This window comes from Volvox carteri, assembly GCF_000143455.1.
Source record: "Volvox carteri f. nagariensis unplaced genomic scaffold VOLCAscaffold_84, whole genome shotgun sequence".
Taxonomy (NCBI): Eukaryota; Viridiplantae; Chlorophyta; class Chlorophyceae; order Chlamydomonadales; family Volvocaceae; genus Volvox; species Volvox carteri.
Window position 1 is genome coordinate 364,445 of NW_003307627.1, and position 22,934 is coordinate 387,378.

The 22,934-nt window shown below is 54.1% G+C and overlaps 4 protein-coding genes across 4 annotated transcripts in view; 2 read left to right on the forward strand and 2 right to left on the reverse strand.

The window, feature by feature from the left end:
* Positions 1–3,037, reverse strand: part of elg24 (acetylglucosaminyltransferase) — a gene marked incomplete at its 5' end in the record, with an annotated part of 6,589 nt that extends 3,552 nt beyond the window's left edge. The window contains 3 exons of the mRNA XM_002958020.1: positions 94–186; positions 432–2,290; positions 2,695–3,037. Of these exons, the coding sequence (XP_002958066.1) occupies positions 94–186; positions 432–2,290; positions 2,695–3,037 (2,295 nt within the window). The remainder of the gene's footprint in view (positions 1–93; positions 187–431; positions 2,291–2,694) is intronic.
* A 1,337-nt stretch (positions 3,038–4,374) lies between these two features.
* VOLCADRAFT_99262 (uncharacterized protein) lies at positions 4,375–7,879 on the reverse strand (the record flags this gene model as incomplete). Its single annotated transcript, XM_002958021.1, has 7 exons — positions 4,375–4,614; positions 5,292–5,405; positions 5,863–6,050; positions 6,422–6,543; positions 6,887–7,389; positions 7,479–7,566; positions 7,671–7,879. The coding sequence occupies 7 exons, from the start codon at positions 7,877–7,879 to the stop codon at positions 4,375–4,377; spliced, it is 1,464 nt and encodes a 487-aa protein (XP_002958067.1).
* An 8,724-nt stretch (positions 7,880–16,603) lies between these two features.
* On the forward strand, positions 16,604–19,034 carry VOLCADRAFT_99263 (uncharacterized protein; the record flags this gene model as incomplete). The annotated part of the gene is made up of 4 exons (XM_002957997.1): positions 16,604–16,617; positions 16,755–16,878; positions 17,015–17,211; positions 18,836–19,034. The coding sequence occupies 4 exons, from the start codon at positions 16,604–16,606 to the stop codon at positions 19,032–19,034; spliced, it is 534 nt and encodes a 177-aa protein (XP_002958043.1).
* Positions 19,035–19,948: 914 nt separating this feature from the next.
* Positions 19,949–22,934, forward strand: part of VOLCADRAFT_68943 (uncharacterized protein) — a gene marked incomplete at both ends in the record, with an annotated part of 8,589 nt that continues 5,603 nt past the window's right edge. Inside the window, 7 exons of the mRNA XM_002957998.1 lie at positions 19,949–20,254; positions 20,326–20,436; positions 20,758–20,903; positions 21,291–21,405; positions 21,704–21,793; positions 22,234–22,314; positions 22,789–22,924. Of these exons, the coding sequence (XP_002958044.1) occupies positions 19,949–20,254; positions 20,326–20,436; positions 20,758–20,903; positions 21,291–21,405; positions 21,704–21,793; positions 22,234–22,314; positions 22,789–22,924 (985 nt within the window). The remainder of the gene's footprint in view (positions 20,255–20,325; positions 20,437–20,757; positions 20,904–21,290; positions 21,406–21,703; positions 21,794–22,233; positions 22,315–22,788; positions 22,925–22,934) is intronic.

The window sequence follows — 22,934 nt, forward strand, 5'->3', positions numbered from 1 at the left end:
GGTCTTCATGGCGTGCTGGAACAGCAGCGGCTTGAAGGCGTAGTTGTTGACCTCTTGCACGTGGGGCGGGTACTCCTCGTACGGGAACCTCACCACCTCCACACCCCGCCAGCACCTCAACCGGGCCAGCTGCTCGCTGGTGAACCCCAGGTCGTACACCACGATGGGCAGGTCGGGCTCCCAATACTGGGGGCCCCGCCACGTCGGATCCGATTGGACCGCAACAGGGGAGGGAGAGGGCCAGGGAGGGACATCAGTAACAGGCACGAGACGAGATCGGCATCGAGGACTGAATGCCCAACATCGGCGGTACCCTAAGTAAAACGTTCCTAATCGGGCTACCCTACCCTTGGGCTACCCTACCCTCGGGCTACCCTGCCTCCTGCTCGACTCCAAACCAAGCCATCCCAACCCATCCCAACCCAGCCCACCTGCAGTGAGCCCACCAGGTTCTCCAATCTGTCCATGAACGACATCGTACAACCGCTGACAACGGTCAGGCGGGTCAGGTTGAAGGGCGCAGAGGGGTCCACAAAGGGCTGCGGTGGCGTGTAGTACGGCGGGTCGGTGAACGGGCGAATCACCACCATCCACCGAGGACAGGGCACCGCCGACGGCACCGCCACCATCACCGCCGCCGCGACCGTCAGACCGATCACACACGCCCCCACCGCATGCGCTGCAAACTGTGCACGTGGCTGGGACGCCAAGCGGCGGCAGCTGACGTCAAACAGATCCCACGCCGCCACCGTCTTCACCACAGCCGCATGTGCCGTACGGCCAGCCGCCTCCGCCACTGACAACGCCGCGACCCCCGTCGGGCTCCTCGACAGCAGCTGCACCGCCCATATCCGCAACGTCGCGTCCAGTCCACGACACCACCACGAGCTGACGACGGTGCTGCCGCACTTACCGCCGTCATCTGCCTCCCGGAGCGAGCCATGGCGCCCTTTACCTCCTCCTCCTCCCCCCGCCCCGCCTCCGCCTTCCGCCGTGGCTCGCAGCACCACCACTCCCAGCACCAGCAGCAGCTGCATGGCCACCAGGTTCCGGAGCGAGGCCTTGAGCTCTACAAACCAGAGCTCATGGACCACGAATTGGTGCATGCCGTCGGCGTACCGGTCCGCGGACACTAGCCCCCACCAACGCTCGCCGCCGCCGCCGCCGCCGCCCTCCACCTCCTCCTCCGGGACCGGCAGCGGCCGCACGTCCGCGTGGGTAAGCCGTTGCGCGTGCCAGGAGCGGTCACTCCCCGGCTCGTACCTGGCCGCCACCTCCTCAGCGTAGTCCGTGGCGTTGGCCACGACCGCGCGCAGCAGTAGCAGCTCATCCCCACAGTGCCTCTTGCAGCCGTGAACCCAGCGGTGTACGGCACCTCTCCAGAGGAAGGGCCGTCCCGAGGAGAACACCTGCGTGCCCTCCGCAACCCCAGCCTCCCCCGCACCACCACTTCCCTCCTCCCGTCCTTCTTCCTCCCCCGACGGCCTGGACCACACTGGGCCCCCCCCCGGGTGATGCAGCTGGTCCGCAGCTGGGTGGGGAATCCACTCGGACAGCAGGCTGCTGCCCTCCGTGAGGTAGATGCGTGGCGTTACCCGGGGGCGCAGCCAGGGCAGAGCTGCCGGCTGCACCAGCGACGTGAAGACCCACCAGCGTCCCTCCACAAGTACCGCAGTGGTGCCGCTCAGCTGGCCGCTACCGCCTACCTCCTCCCCAGGACCCCATGAGCCGCTGCCGCCGCTTGCACCGCTGGCAGCGCGTTCCTCCTCCCCATGCCGCAGCAGCGCTGCTGCTCCGTCCCATGACCCACGGGTCGCAGCAGTCCCGGAGTCGGGATTCCCCAGACGCCGGGCGGAGGTGGCTGTTGCTGCTGCCCCAGGGCCTCCAGCTGCGTTGCTGGTAACAGCCGTGTCGGGGCTACTGCTGCTGCTGTCCCCCGCTGCAAGGGAGGAAGGGATGAGGGGGCCGCTCAGGGGCCGCCAGCCCAGCGGGAATTCCACGGCCGTCGTAACGTACGCCCGCAGGCTGCTGCCACCGCGGCTGCGGCTGCTGCCGAACCATGACGGGCTGGACTGTGCGTTTGGAAGCATGACGTATAGCTTGCTGGGCGCGTCGTACACCACGAACGGCGAGGAGAGGGACGTACGGCGGTCCGCCAGCGCGACCCCTGCGTGGCGCCAGGTGACGCCGCCGTCGTGGGAGACGGAGGCGCCGATTTCGCTGTTGTGGGTTTGGAGGTTCCGCATTTCGTAGAACACAGTCCAGGTGGATGCTTCCAGAGGTTCATCGTCTGTCGAGTGTGTGGAACGGTGTCAGGGGAAAGGGCCGGTGGAGCCGCGTACAGCAGGGCTTTTTGGTAAACTGATCAAACTGTATTTGGGGTAGTTATGAAATAAGACACGTTTGTCAAAGGCCGAGGTGCTTTTGTTAGTGGTGTTGTGTGGCCATGGCTTAGAATGCCACGGGTTTATGGTAAGGGGCTGGGACACGAACAAGCCACAGAGTCCGCCTCAAGACTTTGCGGGAAACGAACGCATGAATAGCCAAAGACGCGGGTGTGCTTCGCATCGCCACCACCAGGAGCATTGGCTTGTGAGCATCCAATAAGACGGTGGTAGAGCTAATGGTCTTTCCCGACAAGAAACGGTTTGTAAACGCCTCCTCGCGCACCGACCCGAATTCCGACAGGCTTACCCCCGGGTACGTGCACGAAAGGCGCTCTTACATAGCTAACGCTTGCCGGGGTGACATCAGCGCATGTTATGAGGGGCTCTGTTGAAATGTTGAGCGCCATGGGATTGGGTCCAGAGAAGCTGCCGATTTTCCATGAGCCTTCATAGTCCCAAGAGCACGGATCGACGCCGTGTCGCACTGGCTTGCTAGTGAAAAGCTCCAACCCAATCCAGCCAGAAGGTTTATTGAAGTAAGGGTCCAAACTTAGCACGACGAGCAGGATGACGCTGCCGATGAGGTACGCCGACCAATACAAATTGACAGCCGGGCCGCTGCGATTGTTCCTACTGATGAATCCTGCCATAGTTCAATAGTTACAATAGCCCGGAGACACTTCGCAGCAGGAAAACACACGGTGCCTGGCGGCGATATTTAAAATTGAAGTGCAGTTAATGCTTTCGTTACGATATCATGTTGTGCTCGTATACATAGAAAACAGAGGCTCGGATCAAGCATTGCCCGCGCCATTTAAAGAAACCGTGCACGCTCACTAAACATCCCAACTTCGGAAATTGTGAACTACTCATACATGCCAGATAGCCTGCAAATAGCGATGAATAAGCTACGACATAGCCGTTAGGTTGTCGCTCAACCTAACAGCACGTCGTGCTATTGTCGCGCTTCTGTCGTACCGGTAATCGCAGCTTCAAGGAGGCCCCGCAGCGCCAAACCCCCGTATTTGGGTTTCCAGCCGTTCACAATCCGAAGGTTCCATTGACAGAAGCACTAGGATGACCCGATAAGCGCTATAAGCTGCAATCCGATAGGCGCTTGGCAGGCCAGGCAGGCCATATGCCTTTTACCGTTGGTTAAACCGTTGTAAAGTCCGCCTTTCTTACACTGCGAATTACTTTCAGAGAATCCTTTTGGCCATTGCCTCCTTCGCTTGAATGGACAGGTTTGCTTGGTACAGAGGTTGTACGATGAATAATGCCCTACCTAGGGCCCTACGCTGAACAACGTGGGTTCCATGCAAGGCGACACCCAAAAAGTAATCACAGTATGAAATATGTTGTATTGCCAGGCCCTACCTGGTGCTGCCCCGCCGCCAAGAAGAATTCGTAAGAGCCCCTGGGGCTAAATACGGTGTACGGATGGGATTAACGGGCGATGAATAGTACGCTTGTATAGGGGTCGTGTAGGGTGTCGTACTTCAAGGGTTGTGTAAAGTTTAGGCATCATATATTTTTCGCTCTACCTTCCTTGGGACTCGTAAGCACAGCGGATGCCGGACTTGGAGTCTTCGGACAAGCAGCGGCAAAACTCCCTTGCCATCATCATCATCATCATTGCACTCATCGCAGGGTAGGAAAAAAGAACTTAAGGGTCCCTTTCGCGGCAACCTCCGAGATAAGCCGTCGTCATCAGCGGAGTAATTGCAAGCGGATTTTAAAAAAATAAAAAAAACCTGCTGCCTTTCAAGCCCTAGAACTCACTAAAAATTCCTCTGTTGTAACTTTCCTATCGCCGCACGCTCTACGGAACATTCCTGCATATTGCCTCATCGCACACTGGCCTGCCATCACCGCCGCCATTTCTATATACCACGTCTGACGTCCCCGCTATCCTTATGTATCTTACATACATATATACATACATGCGCCGTCCCGCTGCATGGCAAAATGCGGCGATCGACCACAGCTATCGATGCCGCCATCTCGTCCGCAGCGTACTAGTTCTGCCTGCTGCTGCTGTCGGTCGGTTTGCCACCTTGGGCCGCCACCATGGCAGCACGGCGCGACAGTGCTCCGCCGCTGCGTTCATCACCACTTGGTAGGTGCCGTCCTTCATCTCCGCACATGCGGCTGCGAACGTGGATTTGCTGTGCTCGTAGTTGGCGGCTCGGGCGCGAATGGAGGTACCGTTCGCCAGCTGGACAAGCTGTGTGTACGGAGAAGGGCGGGGAAAGGCCCGTACGGCGCAAAAGGACTAATCATGAATAATATAACCACAATAATCATAATCATTTAGGCCTTCATCACTACACCTTTACAACCCATAACGGCATATCCACGAATTTGCCATCTATGCTACCAAGTATTCCCACCCACACGCACATTCCGCTGCAGCCTTCCACTTCCTTACTGCCCAGCACCTGCCTAGCGTTACCTTTTCCAGAGGGGTAGGAGCTGCGGCCAACCGGCTTCGTTTGTAGCTGGCCATGGAGGGCTCGTGTGGCCGGTGCACCATCCACACATCATGAAGACACCGGAAGTGGTAGTCCAGTTTGTGCAGATAGAACGTGTTCACAATCTTGTCCCGGTAATACCCTCTTTGGATTGGATGGTCAAATAGAGGCACACGGCTCAATAGGCAGCATGCGAGGGTGTCCACGCGTGTTTTTTTCTATTTTGAGTTTCTCTCACGTGTATGAACATGCGTAAGAGACAGATAGGCGCGCCGTTTCGTCATGTAACCGGGGGAGGGGTCTTCTGCCGAGCCGTTCTTGGGCAGTTGAGAGCAGTGCGTGCGTGTCGTGTGCGTGTCGTGTGCACACACAAGCAGGCAATCACCATGCATCGAGCTTTGCGTTTGGATGCCACGGCGCGGCTTCGCACCTCGTAATGCTGCATACGACACGGGAACAAGCTGTCGGTTCGGCTGGGAAACACAAACGCCAGTGTACGCGTGTACGCAGAACAATTGAGGAGGAAGGGGTTTAGGGTGGGGCGCTACGAGGACACGGGCAGAGCAGCCAACGGGTAGAGCATTCACCGACCCGTTCACCTATATGCCGTACATTCACTCACCTAAATCGGGAATCGTACGGCGGCAGCGCAATCCTGTGGGGCGAGTCACGCGCGGGATTTGGCTGGTGATCAAGGGCTCAGTCGTACAGTAGTACGGCTATAGTACGGACATCTGAAATGTCGCGACAGCAACATAGAAACCTGCGCAGCAAGGCGGCATATATGCCACGTCCGGACGTCGCGGGAGGCCAAGGATATTTTCTCTCGCTATGGACAGCGAGCAGCACCACACCTGCGCCTTTCTAAATTTAAACTTTGTTTTTACGGTATACACTTATTACTAAAGTCGTATGGCATCATACGACATCGTACGACATCGTACGACAATATATAGCATGCAGCGTGCAGTATCCGCGAGCGCATAGTAGTAGCGATCCACTTGCCTATCGCCGATGAAGAAGGGCTCGTAGCCCTCCCTATAGGTGATGCTGTAGTCGGTGTTCGACTGCTTCCACTGCTCGTAGTCGGTGGGGCCATGGCCAGCAGTGAAGCCATGGATGCCGTACGGATAGATATTTGATCTGTTGCGCCACATCTCCAACAGCTGAGCCTTGGCGTCGGGCCCCCCTGGCCAGTACGAGCAACGAAAGGGTTTGGAAAGTCCAAATCCAGCAGGTGTACGGCTTCCAGTCATTATTATGTATGGAAGGAACCAAACCCAGCAAGCAAGCATTAAAGACGTGGAATGCAGGAAGCAGGTATACAAGGTGATATAAACAAAAAGGAAAGACGGTAAATTCAGCGCTAACATAATGTGACAAATGTGTGTGTGCATGTGTGCATGTGCATGTATATAACTGTGGTGTTGTTGGAAAAAACACTCCCATTCCAGGAGATAGGATTGTTGGCGTTACCGCTATGTATGGCCACCGAGGTGCGGAGCTGAGCATCCACCACCTTATAGCCACCAGCTTGAGATCAGCTTCACCTGCCCTCACCTGCGACCGCGGCGTCTACTGCTGCTTGGCGGTCCCGGAAGGGCAGCTTGTCGCTGGTGTCGAAGATGGGGACGACCCACACCGTGCGTTCCTCCGTAGCCTTCCGCTTGAGCTCGGCCACTCTGCACAGCACAGCACAGCACACAGTTAAGGGACAGCATAGAGAAGCGCACAGCGTAGCATAACAGCAACACAGCACATTAGCATAGCATAGCAACACAGGAGATGTGCTGTGTTGTGCACAGCACAGCACAGCACAGCACAGCACAGCAACACAGAATCGCACTACAGCGCACACAGCACAGCAGTGCAAAGCAGAACACATCACGGCACAGCGTTCCCCCATACTCCCATCCCCACACCAACCAGGCAGACGGTACTGTCTACATACAGCCATGCACGAGGTGCGACTTCCAGGGCTGCCGGCCTCCAAGCAAGCGCCATCACTCGCGCAGGAAGCCCTACCTGGCCTCGTTGACGAGCACCTCCGCGGCCAAGCCCCGGTTGAGGGCCATGTCGGCATCCACCATCGCGACCAGTGGTGTGGTGGCGGCGAGCACGGCCGTATTGCGCAAGATGTTGAGTGGCATCAGCGCCGCCATGATGTCATCCGCCACCAGCTCGTACAGCAGCATCACCCGCAGTACGCAGTTGCTGCTGGTGCTGGTGCTGGTACTGGTGCTGGTACTGGTACTGGTGTCGTCGTTTGCCGAGCTGGACTGTGCAGCAGGCGATTGCGGCGAAAGTTGTTGGTCCAGGCTGCGGAAGAGGCCGTCGACCTGCTCCGTGGCGTTTCGCAAAGCGTTAAGCTGGCTAGCGTCCAGGTCGGGAAGCGACGATTGCCGTTGTTGCTGCTCAGGTGACGAGGAGGACGCGGCCTTGGAGGTCGTGTTCGGGGCGATAAGGGGAATCCACACTGCCACGGAGATTGCGCCACCCGGGAAACCGCGGCACTGAGCCTCCACGGACTGCAGCAGCGCAAACAGCGAGGTGTGAGCATGTTACTCAAGGGCCTTCTTAAGGCATGCGCATATGATTTTCTGTGCGCGGTTCTCACTTTAAGGCGACCCAAATCGGAGTGGGTAAACAAGGTGACGGGCAGCCGGGGCTCGCGATGACTCCACCAGACCTTGTGTAATCGTAAACTACAGGCGGCATTTGGCAAGTGTAACGTCGTTAAGGTCGTTTCAACGTGGGCCTTTGGGGTAGGTTAAAGAAGTCACTGTGACGGAAGCAGTAAGTGCCGCACCTTCGACTTGGGCTGTCTGCCAAGTAAGTCTTCATGTCGATGGGCTCCGGGCTAAACATGGCGTTGTAGCAGGACATCAGGGCATCTGCCATGACCTCCTTGGGTTCATCCTTTGGCGGGATTTGCCAGGCTGCAAACGCGGCCGCAGCGAACAAGTTCAGCAGCGTTACAAAGACAGATGCCCGCGTAGCAGAGCGTGCGAAAGGCATTTGGATATTGACGAGAATTCAGTAAAGTTATTTTAATTTTTTGTTTGCTTGTACTGCGTGCAAAGAAACCAGCTATGCCGCGCTGGTCGTATCAAGATCAACGCAATAACCCGAGCAGAAACAATACTGGACTTCGTGCTGAGCCGAGACAGCACAAAAGCTTTGTGCTAAGATTATAAATTTTGATATGGAATATTGATGTCCAGCTTTCCAGGTCAACTATGCAACATGCATACAGAAGGTCTATGTCTCTAGCTGGTTTCTAAAGCATCAGGGGCCAGGATATGACATTTATAACTATATGTTTCACCTTTTTAACTAACTTATAAAGCACGTCCATCCCATAGTCCAACGGGCGAGTTTTTGCTCGCCGTACATTTAACCGTTCGATCATGCAGCTGAAATTTGCATGGGGAACCAGATGCAATTCGGATCTTTTTTTATGAAATGTCTTCCTCCGTGCGCAAAACTCCGTTGGGATTGTTTCCGCACATTTGATCCATGCAATACCGTGAGTGAAGCAAACGACTTAAACCGCATCCAAACACAGATTTTGGGGCGATAAATTATCCAAGGTAAGGGTAACATAAATTCCTGTTCTCCGCGCAAGGAACACGGCAATCCTGTCGAGATGCGAGGTAAATGCCACGTATCGAACGGTGTTTGCGGGAATATCGCATCATTTTGAAATGTGCAGCGAAGGGATGAACAGGAACCATCAGCATCCCAAATCAGCATCCTGGAGGATGTGGAAACGGGTATAAATAAGGGCTTCAAACCTGCAGCACCAGGACTTCCAACCTGTTCGCCTTGCCCTTCAACTCTCTATCCTTCAATCCACCCTAAAATTACACGCCTAGGTACTGCAGCAGACTACAGGGTTTCCGATGAGTTACTGCGCTTACGCGGAAGGTGGTTCGACGATTCTCTGTATTCCGCGCAGATGATTTGGCGTAATTGCCGTAATTTCTACAGTCCCGGAAAGCAATTCAGGGCATCAACGCATGCTGTTGGCAGCGTTTTGAAGCTGACACGATATCCTTAAACATTACTCAAGCAAGCGCGCAAGTAAGGTCACGCACGAAGATCAAAGGAGCTAAGGACTATATTCCCTCGAATGGCTTGCACGATGGTCAGCGCGGATCGTCACATCTGGAGTTCACTTATATTGCCCAGCCGCTGTCTGCTCTTGGTCTCGTCGCTGATCGTTCCCTCTTTTCCTTGAAGTTGCATCTGCGCCTCCTTTTTGTTGATGCGAAGGGATGCCGTGTCGCCCAGTGTTTCTTCCCATTTTTGCCGGTTAATTTTCCAGTCCGAACGGAGGAATAGGTTTTTAGTCGCGGGAATAAAAGTATTCCGAATCTGTAAGGCCCCCAGACCCCCCCCCGATGAGTTACAGTTCGTGCAAACGCCGGTTTGGGGAATGTCGCAACACGCGCACACCACAATCTCTCAAGCACTGATCGAATAGAGTTCGTTCACCATCGTTCGTCTTGCATCACGTTGAAAGATAACACTACACGACTTTCCGGGTTGCAAAAGTAATGAAGCATAGCAGCCATGAACCGGAACCACCAAACGCAACCTGTTTCCTGGCCCATCGCGATTGTCTCCATATGATGAACGTTGATGTTTGGCCCGCTCGCTGTTGGCAACCGGAGTGGCGTCGTTGTCGTCGGCTGGCTGCAGCATTGCGTACACATTACCTACGACCTCTACACCTCCTTCATTAACCTCGCTAATGGCCTCAGTGAAGTTTTATATCTGCTTTAATGGCCTTCCAAGCTTTGGGAGCTTCGGGTCCGAATATTTTGCAGCGTTCGGTCCGGTCAGAAACAGTTCGATTCCTCGTTGACTTTCGGGCGTGACCTTCCTAACAGTATCCATTGTTGAAGAAATTGTTGTCCGGTCAGTCTGTCGCCTGGTGCTTGCGTGATAGTTGGTTTCTGGATTGGCTCGGAGCCATCTTCCGTACCTGCTGATCGACTGTCGAACTCGTCAATAAATAGGAATGAGCGATCGTTTATCTTTGGTCTGGTATGCTTCTAGGGTAGTGAGTTTGTGGCTGAGCTGAGCCGTTAGTTGCTTTTGTAACCCTCTGGCAATCACTATTGCATCCGATCCACTTAGCCTTCAACATCCATGGCATTAAAGTACTATGATATGGTTAACATGTATGTCTCCTGTAAGATTCTAGCGGCTTTGGCATGAGGAATGAACTCGAGGAATGAACTTGTACGGTCGGAACATTATTTTTTATTAACTTTCGTGACCACGAACAATTTTTTACTCCAAATTCGGAAATTATTCCGCAAAAAAATAACGCTGGCGTCGCCCCGTGGCCTGTTAAGGCCACATGGCAGGCTGTTTAGGTAACGGTTGTGGCCTGTTTAAGGCCGCCCGTCAGACTGCTGTGAGTGTCGGTTGTGGCATATGGAAGGCCGCCCGTCAGACTTCTGTGAGCAACGGCTGGCAGTTCCTAGAGTACTGCCAGCTCGTCCATCAGGATATGCTTCCCAAGCCTTTAAAAGGCTCTGCTGTTTACCTCAGATTCATACGTTTACGCCTAGGCAACGACCTCCTGAATATGTGTAACGGCCAATGACTCATAGTCGTGTCTGCTAGGTCCCAGTGAGATGGCGTCTCACCAACAGGTTATGAGCCCCGGGTACCGGTTCCCGGCGGTTACTATCTGTAGTTGCTTCAGCTTGAGCAGTCAGGCTCGCTAGGCAACCATCATGGGGAATGGATGTAAGACAATGGAGGAAGACGCACCCTGGAGACACACAGGCGCTCGGCTACCTGCGGCTGTCCTGTGAACTGCCCATAAAGCAGTTGCTCAGGAATTGTCAGACTACTCTGCATGGCAGAAGCAGCTGAGCATGCAGAAGCAGCTGAGCATGTGAGAACGAAGTCCGCTGACCGCTGACTTCATTCAGAACAGCAGAACAGCTCCACAGCGATATAATTTCGGCTGGCGGCCAGTGAGATGAGAGTGCAATGCATCACACCACAACTCGTGTTCATGCTGCGGGAGAAGGAGAACTACCTGAGGCTGATTATACCACTACCTCTCAACCAATTATGGATTACTCCACATCAACTACAACTACGTCTTTCATCGTCTAAATCTCTCTCTGGAGCCACCAAGGGGAGGTACCACTACAAGTGCAGCCAGACAGAGCACAGTTAAGTTTAATGCAGCCGTCCCCATTGCTGCCAACCAGGAACCGGTGGCACCACCCACAAATTTTGCTGCTGCTGTGGGATGTAACTGCAGAACAACAACCAGCACAGTGCACCATCTGGGCTGGGCCCAATGGAAGGGCACCCGACTGTACTGTGCATACGGGTTGCAAGGAGACAGTGCTCTCCTGCCTGGTCTTACCATTGGTGTTACAGTTTGGTATGATGCACCCAGTATGTTGCAGACACCGCACTGCACAGCAATGGGGGATGATACACCCCAGCCAGCCACAACTTTGTTTCACAGTCGCTTATACAACAGCTCCATGCTCGAGTGGGGAATACAACCTTCTCACATGTGAGTTTAGCCGATGGTGGTACCACACCTATCCTCGGCCAGACCTTGCTAAGACTTAAGCAGGTTCCAGCACTGATATTGCCTAACCTGACGGCGGCAGCAAACATAATCGTTGGAGTGCATACCATGACGGTGTATAAAGTCTGGTTTCACAAAAGGAACCTATCCTGTTGCGTCCAATTTGGTCGGATAAGCAAGCAGCGACAGGATATGCTGACAGCAGTAGCTGCGGTGGTGCCTACACGTGAAGTTCATCATGTAATTGCTGTGTTCATGAAACGAGCAAGTGTCAAATTGGCAAGTCACAAAGAAGTGAAGAGCCTAATGTGCAAGGGGCCACATACTTTGCTTGTCTGACCACTAGTATGAGCTGAAGCAGTACTGTTTCAGGCAGCGGCCTGAGCACAAACAAAATCGGGTGAAGTGCAGGGTCAGTGGTGGGTCACCGCTGCTGGTCACCACTGCCGCAGTCAATGCTGGACAGACGAAAACCCAGAATCCTCAGCATTGTCTGAGTCATAGCGTGCCACAAGTATTGGGCAGACACAAAACCCGGAGTCCATACCTACACTGAAGCACTGCACAATCAACGCTATTGAGCAGACCCTAGACCTGGAATTCAAAGCTTTGATTGCAAAATATTGATTGCAAAATACGAAGTGATCTTTCAGGACCTGAAGGGGCCACCACCACACCAACCTGTGGAACATACAATTCTGTTGCAACCAGGCACAACACCGATATCATGCCCACTGTATCCCTTAACTCCTGATGAGCTGGAGGAGGTGAAACGTCAAGTAACCGACTTAATGCAAAAGGGGATGATTCACCCTAGTGTATCTCCGTGGGCAGCTCCAATCCTCTTCGTGGGAAAGAAGAACAGAACGCATGGTGGTGGATTATCGAGGGCTGAACACCGTGGATAGACAACTTGGTGGATAGCCTGGGAGGTAGTATGATCTACTCCTCCATCGACTTACAACAAGGATAGCACAAAATTAAGATTCGGCCTGAGGATGTTCCGCTGACAGTGTTTCACACACCTCAAGGACACTATGAGTATGTTGTCCTGCCGTTCGGGCTGACAAATGCCCCAGCCACGTTCCAAGTGGTGATGAACCGAATCTTCCAGCCCTTTCTCGGCCAGTTTGTCATGGTTTACCTGGATGATATCCTGGTGTATTCCCGAGAAATCGCAAAGAACACTTAAAACACCTGGAAGCCGTGTTCGAAGTGCTAAAACGGGAACAGTTACATGTGTGTGTGTTACATGGTTGGGGGTGCGTGACCCCATACCTGTAAAGACTACCCATACAAGCCGAAGGCCCAAGGGCAAGTTACATGCGAAGTCGTCCAAGTGCCACTGGGCGCAAACTCAGATTGAGTACCTCGGTCACATCATTAGTGCCGACAGAGTTTGCATTGATCCTAAGAAGATGAAGGCTGTCCGTGAGTGGCCATTGCCAAAGAATGTATCCGAGTTACTGCAGTTCTTGGGACTTACGAACTATTTCTGAAAGTTCGGTAAAGCTACGGTTCGCTTTCGGCTCCCCACACAGACATGCTACATGGAAACGGTCAAGTCCGTCTGGAAGACTGGACACCTGAACGGGTATGAGCCTTTGAGGTGGTGTAAAACGCGTTGGCAGACAATGTACTGCTATGGTACCCGGACATGACTAAGCCCTTTACGTTCGAAGTGTGTGTGGTGTTGTTACAGTGGGCTCCAGACTCCCGAAGAGTAGTGATCTTGGACGCGTCCTTCCACGGTACAGTTGCAATTCTACTGCAGAACAGAAAACCAATTGCCTTCCCTAGCAAAAAGTGCACTCCAGCGGAATGGAACTATACCACAGGTGAGCAAGAGCTACTCGGTGTAATACACGCACTTCAAGAGTGGTGTTGCTACCTGGAAGGACCACATGATGGGGTTTTAGGGTTTAGTTTAAGGTCGTAACCGATCATCATCGGTGACGCGAATGCAAACGCGCCAAACTCTGAGAACCCGCATCCTAACTGGGTATGACAAGGACCAGTGGTTCCTCAAAACCTCGCGGACTTGGAAAGAACGCAGGACGGATTTTGGCTCAAGATTTTCCCTGATGGCAAAACATGTATACCATATATATGGCAGGACACCTGGGAATTCACCGCACATTGGAACTAGTGCAACGCAATCATTGGTGGCCCAATGTTGCTGCAGATGTACGGCACTTAGTCCTTGCTTGTGACAAATGCCAACACAATAAAGCTTGGACAGGCAAGCGGCCTGGCTTGTTGCAGCCTTTACCAATCCCTGAAATGCCTTGGAAATCCCTGAAGTGCCTCCATGGATCTCATTACAGGCTTGCCCCGTACGGCTCGCCAATTCAATGCTATCCTGGTCTTCATTGATCGTCTCACGAAGATGGCCCACTTTGTTCCGGTACAGAAAAGCGTGACCGCAGAAAAAACCGTGAAACTCTTCCTCCACCACGTGGTCCGGCTGCATGGTGTGCCAAAACAGACGGTTTCCGATCAAGGTTCACAGTTTGCCAGTCGATTCTGGCAAGAACTGGTATGAATGGTTAATACCGATCCTGCTCTCTCCAGTTCATTCCACCCTGAGACGGATGGACAAACAGAATGGATGAACCGAGTCCTGGGAGACATGCTTCGCAACTATTGTGATACAGAACCACGCTTGTGGGATGAAGCGTTACCCTTGGCTGGATTTGCCATTCATAACGCCGTGAATCGGGCAACGAAGCAAACCCCGTTCTTCCTCAATTATGGGTGGCACCCAACAAGACCAGCTTGCAACGTGCCAGCCGCAGCTGGTACGGCTGAGTCTCTGGAAAGACGACTTCAAGCAGCTAAGCGATGCCTGAAAGCAGTCCAAGATCGGACCTGCATACTACAACACGGATAAGAAACCAGCCAAGTACCAGCCGGTTGATTTACTCCTACTGAGTATAAAAAACTTACAAGCAGACCCGAAGGTATCCTGTAAATTACAACCCCGATGGATTGGACCTTTTCCCGTGGATAAGATGGTGGGTAAAGCTGCTGTGGGCTTAATCCTTACCCTGAATCTGAAGATTCACAATGTATTTCACGTAAGTCGCATCAAACCATACAAGGCCGATGGACCGTTCCACCCCATTCCACCTGAGACATTGCCTGCTTGGCAGGGTACTTCTGAGGATAGTTATCTGCAAGTTGAGAGAATACTTGATTACTGACACCGAAAGGTTGGCAAAAACATGTACACGGATGAATACCTCATACGGTGGCAAGGATACTCAGACGAGCATAATAGCTGGGAACCAGCGGATCATTTTACCCCTGACATGACAGCTGAGCTGGAGTCTGTACGACAACGGACTTGCAGGGACGTCAAGTCCTAAAGGGTGGCAATTTTGTGGTAACACATGCGTGACATGCATAGCCACGTCTGAGAAGGACTTATTCAAAATGACAGGCTAGAATCCAACGGTCGTGATTGATTAAGGGACTTCAGCCAGTCACTGATTGACATTCCATCGGTTTGATGACCATTCTGCTTGACAGCGGAGCAGGACTGCGTCCTATTTAAAGGCAGCCTGAGGCTGATTATACCTCTACCCCTCAACCAATTATGGATTACTCCACATCAACTACAACTATGTCTACTCTTCTCAGAGTGGAGTCTTTGATCGTCTAAACCTCAACTCTGGAGCTGCCAATGGAAGGTACCACTACAACCGCTGCTGGAGCTAGGTGTGCAGCTGACATGCATGCCACCTTGTGCTGCGGTACGACACACAACCACCTCACGCCCACATGGCACTCTTCTCACATCCCACCACCCACTGCTCGTTCTCCTGGTCGGTGTAGGCCAATGACCATTGAGTAGCACCCAGGCTTGTGGTGTGCAGTTACCCAACCCATTAATGCTGATGTGCACAACATGCAACTATACTCACCTGTGACAAACCAAAGGGGTACCTGCGCCACCTCGGGACTGCCGGCATTTAGGCAGGAAATGGTGGGTGTAACTAAAACCGCAACACAATATGTGTGGGCAGGGGGCTAGATCATTTTGGAACCCAAGGAAAACCGAGAAACCCAAACCTGAGCCAGCCCAAACCCAAGGACAAAACTGATACCCAGAGCCCCAGACAATTCGACCCAGATAGTGTGAAGGAGGATTGGCCTTAACATTTGCCTTGGACACCCTTCAGCCTTGTTCTTCTGGTCGGTGTAGGTCATAGAATGTCAATTCAGGGATGACTTTAGGGCAAGGAAGCATGGTGGGGGGCACCATGCCCGGTCAGAGGATGAAAGGGAGAGGGAGATGCCCAACCCTGACCACGGTAGGGGTGGTTTGGGTGTGCAAGTGCGCCACCTCACCCATGAGACTCATGACAGCCTGCACCAATGCTCTTCCCCACCCTCTCCCCCTTCCCACTTTCTTTCTTCTGAACACACAGGCCATCACTGCCACCCCGTTCACACTGGTGAACACCTACCAGCAGCATTGCTGCCTGCCCAAGCACAACACCCTGGGTTCTGATGCATATGCATCAGAGTGCTCTTTATTTAAATAAAGAGCACTCAATGCATGCAGTTGGCACTACTTACCTGCAGGGCCATGCTTGTAGGGCCCCTTGCCGGTGGTGCTCTTGAACTTGACATGCTTGTTGTGAAGGTCCCTGAAGGTGATGTCGCCCAGCACCTTCACAAAGGCTGTGTCGTTCCTGTATGTTCTCAGGCTGCATCCCAAGGCCGCAATCAAACCACCTGTCACAATGCATGGCACCGGGTAGCTCAGTTCACACCAATGGTGGATTCCCATCGTGTGTGACACAGAGGCAAACTCACTTGTGCTGCCCCATGGATGACAGCCTCTTTGGCAGCAGTGACTAATTTAGCACGTGCAGAATGAACTCATCCTTGTTGCTGCCCTTCAAGAAGCAGGTGTGCTGGAGCTCATACTCATGCTCGATGGCACTGCACCAAATGATGCCGTTCTGGGAGCATGCAACATCATGGGCAGCGAATTCAATATCAACGGCTCCCAGAACGGCATCATCTGGTGCAGCACCATAGAGCACAAGTATGAGGTCCAGCATATCTGCATCTTAAAGGGCAGCGACAAGGATGAGTTCATTCTGCACATGCTAAATTAGTCACTGCTGCCAAAGAGGCTGTCATCCATGGGGCAGCACAAGTGAGTTTGCCTCCATGTCATGCATGATGGGAATCCACCATCAGGCACGGACTGAGGTACTGAGCTACCTGGTGTCATGCAGTGTGACAGGTTGTTTAATTGGGAATGGCCTTGGGACACCTCCCATGAACATACAGGAACGACACAGCCTTTGTGAAGACACTGGGCGACATCACCTTTGGGGACCTTTACAACAAGCACGTGAAGTTCGAGACCACCACCGGCAAGGGGCCCTACAAGTGTACTCTGGCCCTGCAAGTGGTAAGTAGTGCCAACTGCACACATTGAGTGCTCTTTATTTGTGGCTGCCAGCTCCCCATGTTACTTCAAGCACATCCTGAACCTGAACTGTGAAACCCCCTGGCTCCATGCATTGGAACCCTGCACTCATGGTAAGGATTGTGCAGACTGCTTTGTAGATTGTACGGATTGTATGGACGGCTTCGACCCAACAGAGTACCTCTTCAACCACGTGTTGCAGCACGATGGCAAGGAGGAGCTCGTCAAGATGTGGCTGAGCTGGCTTGACACCGGAAGCATCATGGAGATGGGGGCCGAGTTGTCCCAGAGGAGTCGGTGGATGTGGAGGAGGAGGTGGATGTGTAGCAAGGGGGCCCTTAGGCCCAGGCATGCAGGGTCTCAGGAAGTGGTGTGACCCAGGAAGCAGTGGACCAGCAGGGCACCTGGGGCAAGTCACATTGATTACATTGTTGCTACTCAGAGGTGGGCTGGATGGACATGTGTGGTTCTCCATTGTGTGCCGGATGAAAGTGTGCTGACATGCAGCTGCACCCAGTGGTGGGGCTGGGCGGTAGAACAGCAAAGCTCCACGTAAGAGTAGACATGGCACCAGCACCTATGGCTAGGTTATTGACTCTGACACACATTGACCATATGAGTCACTGCATGACAAAGAACCGGGCAGCTAGGTCCATGCTGACAGATGTTCATTTTGGGGGGCTAATGTTTCACCTTTTGACTCCTGGTCTGTAGCTCCTGCCACATTTGCCAGGTGCTGACTGGCTTAACACGGACCTGGGTGACTAGGAGATGCAAGTTTGGGGCTCAGCAAGGGGATTGGGATGTTGCTGGGGTGGGGGCGGGGGCCCAGGGCAGCTGGTGGGTGGTGGGCTGGGGGTTGTGACCGCCCCCTGGGCCCCCGCTCCTGCCACCACTGCAGCACAGTGCAGCAGGCCTTGGGTTACCCAGCAGCATCTCCATCAGCATGTGATGCATTTCACTCACTCACTCACCTGTGCATGTCTGATGATGTCCTGGGCTGACATGGTGCTGTGGGCAGCCTCGAACACATCAGCCACAAAGCGCATCAACATCCCATCACATAGCAATGTGACACATGCCTGATGGTGCCGTATGATGGGAAAGCATGCAATGTAACCAAATGAGTGGGGGACGGCAGATGCACACACGAACACGTCAAAGCAGTGCAGTCAAAGCAAGTACAAGGGCCACAGGAGGGCCCTACCTCACCTCCACAAATAATTTCTGACGAAAACATTGCTGAGTTGGCATCACGACCCGTTTGGATAATGGGGACGTCCGAATGCTGCTATGAACATGCAAGGGGGCACAGAAGAAATGCGGCAACCAACATGCTGCAGGACCAACATTCAGGAGAGTAGAGTCGTTAACCACATCCACCTGTGCAGCAGTTAAGGCAAACCAGGGGGATGCAGTGAGTTCTGGGAGTCATGGGCCTAGCCAGGACTTAAGGTCAGAACAAGCACTCAGTCATAGTCACGCAACCCAGCCTGGATCTTTGCATCTGTGACACAACCTACCCACACAGTCCTGCAGTGTTGGCACACTTGGATGTCGTGTGCACGCAAGCCACCAAATGGCATCTGTGTGTTTGGCATGCAGCAGGTGTGCGGAAAGGACTCTATCACTCCTAGATGCTGCTTCATTCCGTGGGCCCAGCCCAAACAAACTTCCCAAGTTGGCAACCGGACTCCCTGAGTGAGTACCATGTCACAATTCAAGCCTTTAGGGTGCATAGCTCGGGACAACAACGTCCCCCTTGGTGTTGACGCTACAGGCAAGCCCCAGATGTAGGAGGAGATATAACTCTTCCTTAGATTCGTAGTAAAAGGTCACTCGAGTTTCTTCGCAGGATCCGGGTGTGTATATATGTGGGCTTCCACCTACACCGGAGGCGTGTTGTCCTCCCCTTACCTCGCTGCCTCCCCGTTTCCAGATCATCAAGTTCCAGGGCCTCTGCCGTCGGCCGTGAATGCGAACGTGAACGCGACTTGGAGCCCTACTTGGAGCCCGCGGCCAGCGAGGAGGGCGGGCCGGTAATAATGGTGACTGCTGAGTTTGCACAAGTGCAGGACGTGTGGTCGCCGCCAGGTGCTGAAGTACTGGTGCTGTGTCAGAAAGAGCTATGGACATGAACAATAACCGTAACTTTGCGGGTGCCGTAGTAGTCCTGTGTTGTTGGTCGCGCGACTGTCTGATGGTGCGCTTCAACGCGCCCATGTTATCCCGCAGAGCATTAAGAATTACTGTAATGAAGTTATTGCAGAAGTATGGGAGCTGGAACTGTCTGAAATTGGCGATTTCGTCTCAGCCGGGATTGATCCTCAGCGGCCGAAATGCAGCCCCGCCACTGGTCTTCACATTTTTTCGGCCCGAAAGCACCATAAATTGATCAGTGTGCATTAATAGACGCCAACCGCTTGTCGTTTGCTAGCACGAAGGCGGCGGCCTAGTAAAACTTTGCTCGCCAAGCCGATATTTGCTGGCAAGGATGTTAGATTGCCTAACGTACTGCGCGTTTGTGTACTGATGCGTGCCGTGATTGGGCTTTGGGGCAGCGCTGAAGGTTCGGGGTCATTGCAGTCTGGGATGCTGAGGTCACATAGGTCTGCCATTGAAAATCTTATATGTACGACACACATCCCTTCTTTTGTTTAACATGACAGAGATGGTTATCTCGCACATGCCTGCCTGGCATGGGCACATATTCAGGAGCATCTCAGTAAAGGAATACTCAAAACGGGAGCTGCATACACAGTGCTTGGAAGTGCGTTGTGGGTCATGTTGCACATGTCGTATCGAGCGCCGCAACGGTGCGCAACCAAGTGCGCAAAACTAGACTCAAATCGGTTTTCCGCTTTCGCGTTGGTAGAGACATACAACAGGTTAACCAAAGGAAAAAAAGCGAAGAGCTTTTGAAGGGAGCTGTCCGTGTTTCGGTTGTTTTGTTGTTTGTAATTGCAACTTCATCGGGATAACATTACTCCTCAATCCCGATCCGTTATTGTTAACAAGTTTTGGTGCGGCGTATTGCCGCGTTTTCGGGCACATGAGCCGCTCTGTCGCCCGCATTTTCACGTTGGGACTTGGGAGAGGGTTGCAGCCTTTCTTTAGCACATTAGGAACATCTAATGTCTTATCGCATATAAGGATCGCGGGCAAGGACCACTGTGGACATCTTGATGGTTGGCTAGCGAGGTGCTTTTCAACGGCGCTTTCTCCTGTCTCCGAGCAAGAGCAGCAGGCGCTTTCTTTGATCCGTAATATTGGCATTTCAGCGCATATTGATTCGGGTAAAACAACACTGACAGAGCGCATCCTGTATTACACGGGGCGTATCCGCGAAATTCACGAGGTGGGTGTCCACTGTCAAATGCGCTGAACATGCTGATATTCCTTTCCTTACATTCTCCCAAAAATCCAAAGGTTCGGGGGAAAGATGGCGTCGGCGCTAAAATGGACAGTATGGACCTTGAGCGCGAGAAGGGTATCACCATCCAGTCGGCTGCAACATACTGCGCCTGGAAGGACAAGCAGGTGAGCATGAAGGCGGGGAAATGGGCCTCGTCAAGTACGGCCTCGTCCGGCAGTATGACGGCTGCTGGGGCCCAAACTATCGAAACCACCTTGACGCTATGCGCAGCTCTGACGCTATGCGACACGTCTACCACAGTTAACTGAATTCCCAATACCCAACAGCTCAGCAACCAGAGACCCCTAAACATCTCCTCTATCCTCCACTTCCCACGTCGCCCCATTTCCTCTCCCCACACACGCAATCCTTCCCATCTTCCCATGTGCCACACCTCCTTCGCGGTCTGTTTGCTGATCCACGACCTTCCGGCCCCCCCCCGGCAGATCAACATCATCGACACCCCCGGCCACGTGGACTTCACCATCGAGGTGGAGCGCTCGCTGCGGGTTTTGGACGGAGCCATACTGGTGCTGTGCTCCGTGGGCGGGGTGCAGAGCCAGTCCATTACTGTGGACCGTCAGATGAAGAGGTGGGGCCCTTGCTAATAGGTGGGAGGGAGGGAGGCGGGGAGGGGAGGGGGAAGGGAGGGAGGGAGGCAGAAAAGGAGGGAGGGAGACGGGTGCCGCATGACACCATTTCGTAAGAAAGTTGTGGGAGAAGGGGATATCGCATGTGTGGGTGTATCACATGTGGATGTGTACGGCCCCAACGGCAGTTGATTTCTTGAGGCTTTACTAGTCGTCAGCACTTGACCCTACCTTGCTTCTTGTGTCGTACGGTTCCCCCTCACCTCCCCCGATCCGTCTATCTCTGGTATCTGCTGCCTCAATCGTCGGTGGTTGTCTGACCTCCGCCTCTCCCCAGCCCCCCACCCATACACACACACCCGCAACTCTCCCGTACCCAAACCCAACAGGTACAACGTGCCTCGCCTGGTGTTCGTCAACAAACTGGACCGCGCGGGGGCCAACCCCTGGCGCTGTATCGACATGGCACGGGACAAGCTCAAACTCAATGTAGCTGCCGTACAGGTAGATCCGATGTACGGCAGAGTACGTCACTGCCACGAGGAGCTATCCTGGGCCGAGGGCATTTATTACTGCCGTACAGCTGCAGGCCCATCAGGGCTCTAAGTTCTGTACTGCACTCGTCCTGGCCACTCGTACTCTGCTGCCCCTAACCCCTTTCCCACGGGGACTTAGGACACCAGCAGAGAAATTCGTTTTCGGACTTTGGACGTCGTGGCAGCTCATTTCTGGTTTCCTTGCATGTGGGTTATTCTCTCTCCCCCCCTACCACCCGCCGCTCTTCCCCCCTTCCCCCTTTCAGATCCCCATCGGTTTGGAGGAGCAGCACGCGGGTGTCGTGGACCTGGTCGGGCGTAAGGCCTTTTACTTCGAGGGGCCGAAAGGGGAGAAGGTGAGGTGCGGTGCGAGGGGGGGAAGGGGGAGGGGGGGAGATGTAGGCAGTAGCAGGAGTGGCAGCAGCAGGAGCAGCTGCTCCTGCTGGCGGTAGCAGCAGCGGATTCATTGGTCACTCATCAGCGGCCGGCGGGTGATGATGGGTGGAGGGGATGTGGAGGGGCCCGCATGCACGTAAGTATGGCTTGTTGGGGTGCTTGCGGAGGATGTCTGAGGCCCGGGGTGGGGGGGGTTGCGGAGCTGCACCCGCTGGCTTCACCTCATGACACGGATGCCCCTGGTGCAGTGTGCTCTCTCCCACACCCACACCCAAAAAGGGGTCTTCGTTGCAGAGTGAGCTCAGCCTTGGCACACACTAGGATGTACGGCACGTACGGCATCATTGGGATGGTGATCCTCTGCTGGCCCCCCTCTACTTTCCCCCCATACCTCCTTCAGGTGGTTGAGGGTCCGGTGCCCGACCGACTGGCTGCTGAGGTGGAGTCCCGGCGGATGGAGCTGCTGGAGAAGGTCAGCGAGGTGAGGATGCGGCGGGCTGGCGGGCTCAAGTGCGGGTGGGGTGGGGGGGTTGGGGGGTGGGGCGTGAGGGGGTAGGGTTTTTGTTTGAGTGTTCCCACCCGTGGATGGCAATTAATCTAGGATGGTGAAAAACGGGGGGGGGCCGGCTTGGAGCTGGGTAGCGTGGGGTGGGGGGTATTGCCCGGGTATCGCCCCATATCATGGTCCCTTCCCTTTTGGGGGCTTTCGGTGACTTCATATTATCGCTTAGGAGCCGCTCACGGAGGGCAGGACTTGGGACACTTTGGACGCCTTCCGGCAGCAGTTCATTGCTTCTTGTTTCCCCCCTGCAGCATATGACTTCCCCAAACCCACCAAAAAACGCATTCACACACACACACATTCACACACACGCATTCACACACACGCATTCACACACACACACACTCAACCACCACACAACCAACCAGGCAACCAACCAACCAACCACCCCAGGTTGATGACTTGCTGGCGGAGAAGTTCCTGTCCGAGGAGCCTGTGGGCCCCGAGGAGCTGCGCGCCGCCATACGCCGGGCCACGCTGGCACTCAAGTTCCAGCCCGTGTTCATGGGCAGCGCGTTCAAGAACAAGGGTGGGTGGGA